The sequence below is a fragment of the Phocoena sinus genome, chromosome X (genome assembly GCF_008692025.1).
Source record: "Phocoena sinus isolate mPhoSin1 chromosome X, mPhoSin1.pri, whole genome shotgun sequence".
Taxonomy (NCBI): Eukaryota; Metazoa; Chordata; class Mammalia; order Artiodactyla; family Phocoenidae; genus Phocoena; species Phocoena sinus.
In genome coordinates, this window is record NC_045784.1 from 29,353,906 (window position 1) to 29,367,556 (window position 13,651).

General features: G+C 37.6%; 2 protein-coding genes across 2 annotated transcripts in view; both read right to left on the reverse strand.

The window, feature by feature from the left end:
- The window catches only part of DMD (dystrophin), a 2,099,690-nt gene that overhangs the window by 1,894,764 nt on the left and 191,275 nt on the right, over positions 1–13,651 (reverse strand). The window lies entirely within an intron of this gene.
- Positions 845–7,175, reverse strand: LOC116747300 (probable ribosome biogenesis protein RLP24). The gene has a single exon (XM_032619118.1). It carries the CDS (start codon positions 7,133–7,135, stop codon positions 6,644–6,646), a length of 492 nt encoding a protein of 163 aa, XP_032475009.1. The 5' UTR covers positions 7,136–7,175; the 3' UTR covers positions 845–6,643.

The following is a 13,651-nucleotide window of genomic DNA, read 5'->3' on the forward strand; positions in this document are numbered from 1 at the left end:
ACCTGCCAGAGAGGCAAGAGACCTTTTTTGGGGGGGTACACAAGAAGAGGGGATTCCTTCCCAACGTGCCCACAGAAGGCAGAGCACTGCCTAAACAAGCTCCTGAGATGGGCATGAGCTACAGGTATCAGCTCAGACCCCAGAGACGGGCATGAACCGCTAACACTGCTGCAGCAGCCCCCAAGAATCCTGTGTGCAAGCACAGGTCACTATCCACACACACCCCAGGAGCCTGTGTAGCATGCCACTGCCAGGGTCCTGTGATCCAGGGACAAGTTCCCCGGGAGAACACACGTTGTGCCTCAGGCTGTGGCAACATCACGCTGGCCTCTGATGCTGCAGGCTTGCCCTGCATTCCAATTATGACTACCATATCCCAACCTCCCCCCAGCCTGAGTGACCAAGAGAGCCCTTATCAGTTGCTGCTTTCACCCCCTCCTGTCTGGGTGGGTAACAGATGCCTGAGGGCAACCTACACACAGAGGCAGGGCCAAAGCCAAAGCTGAACCCCAGGAGCTGTGTGAACAAAGAAGAGAAAGGGAAATTTCTCCGGGCAGCCTCAGGAGCAGCAGATTAAATCCCCACAATCAACTTGATAAACATTGCATCTGAAGAATACCTGAAGAGGCAACGAAAGTTCCCAAAATTGAGGTGGAGGACTTTGAGAGCAACTGCAGACTTGGGGTTTGCTTTCTGCATCTAATTTTTTCTGGTTTTATGTTTATCTTAGTTTAGTATTTAGTGCTTATTATCACTGGTGGATTTGTTTATTGGTTTGGTTGCTCTCTTCCTTTTTTTTTCCTATATATATATATTTTTTTCTTCTTTTTCTCTTTTTGTGAGTGTGTATGTGTATGCTTCTTTGTGTGATTGTGTCTGTATAGGTTTGCTTTCACCATTTGACCTAGGGTTCTGTCTGTCCGTTTTTTTGTTTTTGTTTTTTTCTTTCTTTCTTTTTTTCTGAGTTGTGTGGCTGGGAGGGTCTTGGTACTCTGGCCGCGGGGTATCGGGCCTGAGCCTCCGAGGTAGGAGGGGGCCAAGTCCAGGATACTGGACCACCAGAAAGTTCCTGGTCCCACGTAATACCAATTGGCGAGAGCTCTCACAGAGATCTTCATCTCAACACTAAGACCCAGCTCCACCCAATGGCCAGCAAGCTTCAGGGCTGGATGCACAATGTTAAACAACTAGCAAGACAGAAACACAACCCCACCCATTAGCAGAGAGGCTGCCTAAAATCATAATAAGGTCACAGACACTCAAAAACACACCACCAGACATGGCCCTGCCCACCAGTAGGACAAGAACAGCCCCAGCCACCAGAACACAGGTACCAGTCCCCTCCACCAGGAAGCCTACACAACCCACTGAACCAACCTTACCCACTGGGGGAAGACACCAAAAACAACAGGAACTATGAAGCTGCAGCCTGCGAAAAGGAGACATCCAAACATGGTAATTTAAGCAAAATGAGAAGACAGAGAAACACAGCAGATGAAAGAGCAAGGTAAAAACCCACCAGACCAAACAAATGAAGATGAAATAGGCAGTCTACCTGAAAAAGAATTCAGAATAATGATAGTAAAGATGATCCAAAATCTTGGAAATAGAATAGAGACAACACAAGAAACGTTTAACAAGGACCTAGAAGAATGAAAGAGCAAACAAACAATGAGGAATAATACAATAAATGAAATTTAAAATTCTCTAGAAGGAATCAATAGCAGAATAACTGAGGCAGAAGAACAGATAGGTGACCTGGAAGATAAAATAGTGGAAATAACCGCTGCAGAACAGAATAAAGAAAAAAGAATGAAAAGAACTGAGGACAGTCCCAGAGACCTCTAGGACAACATTAAACGCACCAACATTCGAATTATAGGGGTTCCAGAAGAAGAAGAGAAAAAGAAAGGGACTGAGAAAATATTTGAAGAGATTATAGGTGAAAACTTCACTAACAAGGGAAAGGAAACAGTCATTCAAGTCCAGGAACTGCAGAGAGTCCCACACAGGATAAATACAAGGAGAAACACACAAAGACACATATTAATCAAGCTATCAAAAATTGAATTCAAAGAAAAAATATTAAAAGCCACAAGGGTAATGCAACAAATAACATACAAGGGAAACCTCACAAGGTTAACAGCTGATCTTTCAGCAGAAGCTCTGCAGGCCAGAAGGGAGTGGCAGGACATATTTAAAGTGATGAAAGGGAAAAAACTACAACCAAGATTGCTCTACCCACCAGGATCTCATTCAGATTCAACAGAGAAATTAAAAGCTTTACAGACAAGCACAAGTTAAGAGAATTCAGCACCAATAAACCAGATTTACAACAAGTGCTAAAGGAACTTCTCTAGGCAGGAAACACAAGACAAGGAAAAGACCTACAATAACAAACCCAAAACAATTAAGAAAATGGGAATAGGAGCATACATATCAATAATTACCTTAAATATAAATGGATTAAATGCTCCAACCAAAACACACAGACTGGCTGAATGGATACAAAAACAGGACCTGTACATATGCTGTCCACAAGAGACCCACTTCAGACCTGGGGACACAAACAGACTGAAAGTGAGGGGATAGAAGAAGATATTCTATGCAAATGGAAATCAAAAGAAAGCTGGAGGAGCAATTCTCATATCAGACAAAACAGACTTTAAAATAAAGACTATTACAAGGGACAAAGAAGGACACTACATAATGATCAAGGGATCAATCCAAGAAGAAGATATAACAATTGTAAATATTTATGCACCCAACATAGGAGCACCTCAATGTATTAGGCAAATGCTAACAGCCATAAAAGGGGAAATCAACAGTAACACAATCATACTAGGGGACTTTAACGCCCCACTTTCACCAATGGACAGATCATCCAAAATGAAATTAAACAAGGAAAAACAAGCTTTAAAAGACACATTCGACCAGACAGACTTAATGGATATTTGTAGGACATTCCATCCCAAAGAACAGAATACACTTTCTTCTCAAGTGCTCATGGAACATTCTCCAGGATAGATCGTATCTTGGGTCAGAAATCAAGCCTTGGTAAATTCAAGAAAATTGAAATCGTATCAAATATCTTTTCCGACCACAACAGTATGAGACTAGATATCAGTTACAGGAAAAAAACTGTAAAAAATACAAACACATGGAGGCTAAACAATACGCTACTAAATAACCAAGAGATCACTGAAGAAATCAAAGAGGAAATCAAAAAATACCTAGAAACAAATGACAATGAAAACAGGATGACCCAAAACCTATGGGATGCAGCAAAAACACTTCTAATTGGGAAGTTTATAGCAATACAATCCTGCCTCAAGAAACAAGAAACATCCCAAATAACCTAACCTTACACCTAAAGCAATTAGAGAGAAAAAACAAAAAACCCTCAAAGTTAGTAGAAGGAAAGAAATCATAAAGATCAGATCAGAAAAATGAAAAAGAAATGAAGCAAAGAATAGCAAAGATCAACAAAACTAAAGGCTAGAACTTTGAGAAGATAAACAAAATGGATAAACCATTAGCCAGACTCATCAAGAAAAAAAGGCAGATGACTCAAATCCACAGAATTAAAAATATAGAAAGACAAGTAAAAACTGACACTGCAAAAATACAAAGGATCATGACAGATTACTACAAGAGACTATATGCCAATAAAATGGACAACCTGGAAGAAATGGACACGTTCTTAGAAAAGCACAACCTTCTGAGACTGAACCAGAGAGAAAGAGGAAATATTAACTGATGAATCACAAGCACTGAAATTGAGACTGTGATTAAAAATCTTCCAACAAACCAAAGCCCAGGATCAGATGGCTTCACAGGTGAATTCTATCAAACATTTAGAGAAGAGCTAACACTTATCCTTCTCAAACACTCCCAAAATATAGCAGAGGAAGGAACACTCCCAAACTCATTCTATGAGGCCACCATCACCTTGATACCAAAACCAGACAAAGAGGTCACAAAAAAAGAAAACTACAGGCCAATATCACTGATGAACATAGAGGCAAAAATCAACAAAATACAAGCAAACAGAATGCAACAGAACATTAAAAGGATCATACACCATGATCAAGTGGGGTTTATCCCAGGAATGCCAGGATTCTTCAGTATACGCAAATCAATCAATGCGATATAACATATTAAAAAATTAAAGGATAAACACCATATGGTTGGGCTTCCCTGGTGGCGCAGTGGTTGAGAGTCTGCCTGCTGATGCAGGGGAAACGGGTTCGTGCCCCGGTCTGGGAGGATCCCACATGCCGCGGAGTGGCTGGACCCGTGAACCATGGCCACTGAGCCTGCGCATCCGGAGCGTGTGCTCTGCAACGGGAGAGGCCACAACAGTGAGAGGCCCACGTACCACACACAAAAAAACAAAAAAGAAAAAAACCATATGGTCATCTCAATAGATGCAGCAAAAACTTTTGACAAAATTCAAAACCTATTTATGATAAAAAACCTCCAGAAAGTAGGCATAGAGGGAACTTATCTCAACATCATAAAGGCTATATATGACAAACCCAGAGCCAACCTCATTCTCACTGGTGAAAAACTGAAACCATTTCTTCTAAGATAAGGAACAAGACAAGGTTGTCCACTCTCACCACTACTATTCAACATAGTTTTGGAAGTTTTAGCCACAGCAATCAGAGAAGAAAAATAAATGAAAGGAATGCAAAACAGTAAAGAAGTAAAGTTGTCACTGTTGGCAGATGACATGATACTATACATACAGACTAAAGATGCTACAAGAAAACTACTAGAGCTAATCCATGCATTTGGTTAAGTAGCAGGATACAAAATTAATGCAAAGAAATCTCTTGCATTCCTATACACTAATCATGCAAATCTGAAAGAGAAATTAAGGAAACACTCCCATTTACCATTGCAACAAAAAGAATAAAATACCTAGGAATAAACCTATCGAGGGAGACAAAAGACCTGTGTGCAGAAAACTATAAGACACTGATGAAAGAAATTAAAGATGATAGAAACAGATGGATAGATATACCATGCTCTTGGATTGGAAGAATCAACATTGTGAAACATGTGAATCAACATTGTGAAAATGACTCTACTACCCAAAGCAATCTACAGATTCAGTGCAATCCCTATCAAACTACCACTGGCATTTTTCACAGAACTAGGACAAAAAATTTCACAACTTGTATGGAAACACAAAGGACGCTGAATAGCCAAAGGAATCTTGAGAAAGAAAAAGGGAGCTGGAGGAATCAGGCTCCTGAACTTCAGACTATACTACAAAGCTACAGTAATCAAGACAGTCTGGTACTGGCCCCAAAACAGAAATACAGATCAATGGGACAGGATAGAAAGTCCAGAGATAAACCCACGCACATATGGTCACCTTATTTTTGATAAAGGAGGCAAGAATATACAATGGAGAAAAGACAGCCTCTTCAGTAATTGGTGCTGGGAAAACTAGACAGCTACATGTAAAAGAATGAAATTAGAACACTCTGTAACACCATACAGAAAAATAAACTCAAAATGAATTAAAGACCTAAATGTAAGACCAGATTTTCTCACACAAAAGAAATCTATGTGTATAATTTAAACCATTTTAACTGTGTAACAGACTTCCCCTGGTCACTTCTAAAGTTATATTAAGATGTATGTTCTCATTAAGAACAAAACATTCTGACTCTGATACTTCTAAAAATTTTGCCTTTTCTAAGTTGTCTGAGGGGAGAACTCCTGTATTATAATCTAAACAAGTAAAATGTGCACTGACTCTAGTCTTTCACTTTAAAATGTTTTTCCTTAAAAACTGGTTGCTTATATTTTATATTGCATCCCAGTAAAGAAAAAAAGGTATTGTTTTTTTACTGATATTGATTTGTTTTACAGATTATTGGACCCACACACTGTAGTTAGAGACAGCTCCTTTGGCAAGGTTCCCAGTTCATCTGCAAATACTCTCAAATGTTATATTTATATATAACATTGAGAAAAATGAAAAAACAAAACAATTCTTGGACTGATACAGTTACAAAGCCAAGAGGAAAGAGCAACTGTTTTCAAGTAAAAATCCTAAATTTAGCATCTGACCTCACAAGTAAGTAATTTGGGCAAGTCACCTAGAGAGGTGTTTTTTGAGCTATAGGTCAAGACACAAGTAGACTGTGAAATCCATTTACATGCCATGCCAGCTGTTCATTTAACAAATCAAACAAAATGGAATAAAAATTATTAGAGTGTGGCTACATATGGTAAGGATACATTACCTTTTTTTTTTTTTTTACTGCACTGAAAGTTTTATTTTATATATAACTCGTCATGAATTTGTCATTGTTACATAAATGCTGCCTAGTGCCATTAACCAAATGGCATGACCATTTTATGTCCACAATTCACTTCTGTATTTACAAACAATTTTCATGACTTATAAAAGTGTCTCTCTCAGTGAAGGCTTAACGTTGAGATGCAATCAAGCATCCACATCTGCTGTTCTGTAGAGACCAATGTAGGAAGGAAGTACTTTAATCCCCTTTCATATGAGTGACCTTATATGAAAAAAACCCCAATAATTTAGAAGTTCTATGTCTCCAAAGGAGATTTCCAGATGCACTTATAGAAATGGTTACAGACAGTAAGAGTTCTAAGAAACATCTTCCATGTCCACATCCTGTTGTAATTTCTGCACCATTCTGTCTTCCAGCTGCTTTTCTTTGCCTGCAAGAGGGGCCCGGATAAGATGGATGTTTTGCTTCACTTCTTTAATGTCCTGAACTTTCTGTAGTTCTTTATTTTTCTTCAACCTGTTCATTATAAATGTAGCCTGGCGTTTCTGTTTGATCTCTTCAACTCTCTTCATTGCATCAATGGTTTTATTCCACAGCTCTCGCTGGTATCTGACAGGTTCATTTCTACGTTTTTCAAATTCAAATGAATTATCCACTGTGAGCTCTTTACCAGCTGCTTTCCGGAATGCTTTGGTCCACCTGACCTTGCGAGGATTGCGCTTCTTTTTAAAGTTTTTATGACACTTGGATTTACAGAATCTGAACACCTTGCAATTGTTGCGAACGAACATCATGCCGTGGCCTGGGTAAATAGGACCCGAACAGAAATAACACTTCTCAATCCGCATGTTGAACGCTCGTGCGGACGCCCCGGCCACACGCTGCGCTTCTACATTACCTTTTTTAATGAAACTTTTTCCAGATCTGTGTGTGTGTGTGAGTGTGTGTGTGCGTGTGTGTGTTTGTGTGTGAGAGAGAGAGAGATGTATACTGGATCATAAAGGGCTCTCATGTTTTCTCTTAAATTGGGTGGTAGACAGCAAATAGAAAACAGATGAAGGCCCCCGATTTGGAGGAACAATAGATTATTTAATAATATGAACTCTGGAGCCCTGAAAGCCTTATAAAGAATCCTAATTTTGTCAACTTCACAGATTACTTAACTGTTCTCTGCTTTTTCTCATATGCGAAAAGGAGATACTCATACTAGCCATCTCAAAACGTTGCTTTAACAATTAAATGAGATAACCCAAGTAAATAAATTATAACAGTGCCTGGCACTTGATATGTGCTACTTATTAGCATTACATTTTATCCTGTGATCCTTGAGTTTGTTTAGATTTTAGGCTCAACATTGAGCCTAAAAGTGATTTTTTTTTAAATAATGTGATTTTTTTTTCTTTGTTTTTAATTCAAATTCTGTGGAAAGCACTGTGTTTTAAAAAATGTACATATGAACTTTATCTAAAATTCCTAGTTATAGGACTTTGCTAACAGGCACATTTTTCGTGAAACAAACAACTTTGGGCAGCAAGCCCTCATTGTCCATTTTTCGAATACGAATTCCTCTGTTCTTGAAATGTCACTGACTTCCCTATTCAGCTCTGCCCTGCTTCTATGTCTTTCGCCTTATTCATTAGAAGCAAGATGGGCGTTTTGGGCATTGGGAGGCAAGAAGTTCATGTCTTGTGATTTTTTCATATAATACTCAAAATCTTTGGTGGGGATTAGCCTTTTTACTGCCACTGATAAAGGCTATGACCCTATACCCTGAAGCAAGCCAAGTGAAACAAGATCTATGTATAAAGACTCAAGACAGTAGGTACAACAGGAGCATTGGCTGTGTTAGGTAAAAGCTTAGACTTCATAAATCATCCTGCCCTTGACAACTATTAGGTACCATATAATAAACTCTTGAAAGAGCTTCAGCACCCCCAGAATAATGTTTTAAAATTTAAACATAATTACTCCCAAATCTACACAGTTTTGAATGTAATTTAACTCTGGCCTTTGATTTGGTAAATTGCTAATTATGGCTATCTTTGTTAGATTTAAATTGAATTAGATTAAACTGTGACCCAGTGATTTTCTGGCTTCTTATGTGATCAATGCAAACAGTTATATTTAATGGTAGTAAAGCTGAGATTAAAATGTTAAATGTAAGAGTCAATTGCAAGGTCATTATTTTTTTTCAAAGTAATGAAAACATAGTATTTTATCCACTGTAAAATTACAGGCTAATGACTTAGTCCTACCGAGTGGCTCTCAAACCTTGTTCAATGTACCCACACTGATTTAAGAAATGATAAAGTATCATTTCAAAGATTAAATAATGATGAGGAGTGTAAATCACATTTTAAGTGGTGCCACCAAATGTAAGTTTTTAAAGCTCTCAGTAGAATTTTTTGGATAAAAAGATGAGGAAAATTATTCAATCAAAGCAGAAGGTAATTATTTATAATATTAAAAAAAGAAGTATTGGGCTTCCCTGGTGGCGCAGTGGTTGAGAGTCCGCCTGCCGATGCAGGGGACACGGGTTCGTGCCCCGGTCTGGGAGGATCCCACATGCCGCGGAGCGGCTGGGCCCGTGAGCCATGGCCGCTGAGCCTGCGCGTCCGGAGCCTGTCCTCCGCAACGGGAGAGGCCACAACAGTGAGAGGCCCGCGTAACGCAAAAAAAAAAAAAAAAAAAAAAAAAAAAAAAGTATTTGTGAATCTTACTCTTAAAAAGTAATCCAACAAATATTTTAATATCTTGTGAAAGTTTTAATATTGTTTTCCAAGGCATTGAAACCCAAGCAGGACCCTGTGGTGCCCTCCCTGGTACAAATCCTTTCTGTATCCTCCGTTTCTTGTTTGTAGGAAATAGGCTTCATTCAGCCTCCTTGACCTTCCCTGAGTTCCAAAAGGCAGATCCAAATAGTTGCTAATCAGGGAAGGAAGGGGATGCAGAAACTAGGGTGGAGCAGTCAAGAAACAATGCAGCCTTGGGGCAAAGTTCTCATTTATCCTCAAGGAATATACATAACGATATCTTCGATTTCCTCTGCAGGCCCCCACCCAGGTAGAGGATGGTAACTTCAGGCTGAGCACAAGATTCCTGGAGCACTGCCCTGTTACCTCACCACCAACCAATCAGAAGAAAGCCACAGACCCCGCAGCCCTCACCCCAAGTTTTGCCTTTAAAACTTCTCCCCCAAAACCATCAGGGAATTCAGGGTTTTTGAGTACGAGCCACCTGTTGTCCTTGCTTGGTCCTGCAATAAACCTTTTTCTGATCCAAACTCTGACATTTTGGTTTGTTTGGCCTCACTGTGCACTAGGCACAGGAACTTTGTTCGGTAATAGCATCAAATTCCATTTTTTAATGTAACATGAACAAGAATATTAAAACAGTTTAGACTGCTCAGCCAACTTACTTACTGAATGTTTATTGATCAAATAAAGAGGTGAAAAATTACCTAATGAGTCTAACTAGTAGGAACAAATAGTCTTTGTAAAAGTTTTTCTTAAATTTACCTGATTTGGACCAACCATGTTCAGATTTTAATTGCTTTAATGTTATCTAAACTACCTACTTTACAACAACACTGTCAGTTTTTCTTAGAAATGGTTACATATGACAACAGAGTGCTAGAATTGAGAGAGCTCCTGAAAAAATGTGTAGGGGAACAAATGTGCCACCACAAAATGTCTCTTTGGCATGTAGATTATTTGAAGCTGAAAACAATCAAGGCCCAAAAGACTCAGGAAGAATCTTTGACCTTTCCTGTAACTGTCTAAAAGAATGAAGATCGATTCCAGAAAGGGAGCCACCACTATAGATAACTATAGTATAATTTGAACTAAGTGTGGTAGATAGGGAGGTATCTGGTACAGTCTGTTAAAAGTCCTCTCTGTGTCCCATTGTTTCTGTGTGGTCCAGCAAACATTTGTTTACCAAATATTTGCTCTTTCTCATATTTGCTCAATTCCTGTGAATTGCCTTCATACCCTTTGAAGTCCCAAACCACTACTCCCTTCTCCTTCCCTCTGACAGCATATAACCCTCAATTGCCTAACTTGTCATTGGGTCTAATTTTTCTAGTAAAGCCCTGTTCATATGTAATTAAATTTGATTTTCTCCTGTCAATCTGTCTCATGTCAATTTAATTCTTAGGCCAGCCAGAAGAACCTAGATGGGTAGAGGAAAGTTGTTTTCCTCCCCCACGAATGTTACATAACTTTTCCAAATAAATATTATAAATATTTTATTCTAAAATAGTTAATTACCTTATGAATTATTTTCAATGAAATATTTTGATATTTAAAAGAAAGCAGGGGCTTCCCTGGTGGCGCAGTGGTTGAGAGTCCGCCTGCCGATGCAGGGGACACGGGTTCGTGCCCCAGTCCGGGAAGATCCCACATGCCGCGGAGCGGCTGGGCCCGTGAGCCATGGCCGCTGAGCCTGCGCGTCCGGAGCCTGTGCTCCGCAACGGGAGAGGCCACAACAGGGAGAGGCCCGCGTACCGCAAAAAAAAAAAAAAAAAAAAAAGAAAGCAAATTTAAGTTCTTTCTTTTTTTTTGGATTACTGAAGTCTAACTGAAAAATGAAATTATAAGGTATTTAAAGCATACACAGTGATGATTTGATATACATATATGTACACTGTGTTTTCTCTTTTTAAAAAAGTAAGTCTATCGAGGGGAAAAAAGCACCAATATTTAAAGAATTCACATTTAATGAGGAAATAGGAATTCTTCATTTACTATTTGTGATGAGTAGTCAGGGAATCATCCTAAAATTATAATTGTCATTACTGATTTAATTATATGGAGCAGAAACATGAAATTTTAAGAACTAAAATACAGTTTAACATTGTTACTTCTTAATTTGTGCTTTCCCTTTTTCTATTGTATATGGTTTGAGGACAATTAAATTAAAATATTCTTTGTTATAAATATTATAAATATCTTATTTAATTATTTGGAGCTTTCAATACCATAAGATTACTACACTAGTTATATGTGTATATTTTTATATTTCCTAGTCTAGGTGGAAAACTTCAGCCTTTTACCTAATCTAGTTAAACAGTTTAACTATATTAAATCATTTAACACACACACAAATATATATATGTATATATATATATAAAATCTCCTTATCATTTTATTTATTTCCTATGTATTTTTGTTAATTTATTGAGATGCTTAGAAAAATTAAAATGCTTTTTATAACACTTTTAAAACAATAATCATTGATTTCTCATATTATTTAGCTCTAAATTTGCCATATTTCCAAGAAACTGTATGTAACATGTTCTTCAGTAATTAGTGAGTAGATTTTTTGGTATGCATTACTTTATCCTAACATCTATATTTCTTGAGTACCTTCTATTTGTTTGGCCCACACAGTGAGTAACATAAAATAGTGGGCAGAGTTCCAACTCACACTGTACTAAATGGGCCAATAATGGAAGCTGTAGATACTTTTCCAATAACTGCTCTACATGGGCTCATAGTTTGAAGAGTGAACTTCAAAAACAGAAATAGCTAGAAATTCAGCCTTCTTATACTATTCAAGGGATTTATCAATGCAGTTCTATATAACATAAATATTTATCTCTGTTAAAAACATACTCACTTCAAGGGAAATCTAGGTGGTGATAATAGTGGGGAGAATTTGGGGGAAATCTGTATTTTTAAAAGCTTTCTATTGATTTGGCCAGCAATGCATATACCTATATGATTATGAGTGTTTATCCACTGATGACCACAGTAGAAAAATAAAATATTGACTCATATGAGGAAATGTCTTCTCACTTAAATAACCTTGTTCCTGGTCTACGCATTTGATTTGAGAACAGATCCACTGCTACATGTTCAAAGTTTCAAGTCCACATGTGTTGAATAGGGGGAAAAAAAAGTGAGTTTTTCTTTTCCTATTCCCTCTTGTAACTTCACTGAAAGGTAACTTGCATTCTTTTTTTCCATTTCATTTCTTGGGCTGGTCCTACATAATGTTAAAACAATTTGGAAATATGGATCATGTAACAAATTCAGTATCAGTTTATAAGCTAAATTACTAAGATCGGTAATATATTTTGTGCTTTCAAGTTTGTTTTCTTCTTTTTACTTACTGCCCTGGGGTACTGAAGGCAGTTTTAGTAAAGAAAAAATTTCATAGTTTTCCTTCAATTCATAATTCTTAAAAAAACATACTTGAGCCAATACAGCTCATTATATATATTTTGAACTTGGCTTTGAAAACAGTACATCCTACTTTATACTATGTAATTGTTATCAACTATATTCAATTATTTCAAATAAACTAAGATTTTAGACAATACCCTGATAATATTACACTTAGGTTGCCTAACCACTAGTTCTTGAAGATTTCTCTTTAGCTACATTTTCTAGCTTCCTTTGCAGTTAGGTTGAATCATATAACTGGGTTTTGGCTCATGGGATGTTGGTGAAAGTAACAAAGTCCCTTTCTGATCCAGTCAAGATTATTTTAACATTCTTATATAACTTTGCTGTCTAATATGGTAGCCACTAGCTATGTATGGCCATTGAGCACTTCAAATATGGCTATTCCAAGTTGAGATGTGCTGTCAGTGTAAAATATATAACAGATTTTAAAGAGGTAGTACAAAAAATATTCTGAAATATCTCTGTAATAATATATTGATTACATGTTGAAGAGATAATATTTTGGATATATTGGATTAACTAAAATATTATTATTAAAACAATTTTACTTGTTCCTTTTTACTTTATGAATTTGGCTACAAGAAAATTTTAAATTACATAAGTGCTTTACATTATATTTCTATTGGACAGTGTGGTCAAACTTCTCAGGGTTCTGTATCTTTCTACTTTCTACCACCATTCACTCCTTCACTCATTAATCATGCAGGAATATTTATTATGAATCTACTGTGTGCCTGATATTCTTCTAACAATCCCCTACTGATAAGATAGAGGATGGAGGAAAAGGAGAGCAGAATATGGCACCCCAAAATATGCCTCCTTGGCATAAGGATTATTTTGAGCTGAAGGCAATCAAGACCCTGAAGACTCAGGAAAAGCTTTTTATCATCCTCTTTAACAGCCTGAAAGAATTTAGATAGGGAGCCTGTACCAGGAAGACAGCTATTACCAGAGATAACTTTTTCATCTGAGAGATTTATCAGCATGGCACTGGCAAACATTAGTTTATTCAACATTTCCTCTTCTCACCTTCCCATGAATTGTCTTCCTCCCCTTTGAAGCTCCAGACTGCTCTCCCATTCTTTAGCTCAGTATGGTATATAAACCCCAGCTGCCTGCCTTTGAGCCTCTTATCTTTGTGGGGTTCATGTATGTATGTATGAACAAAAT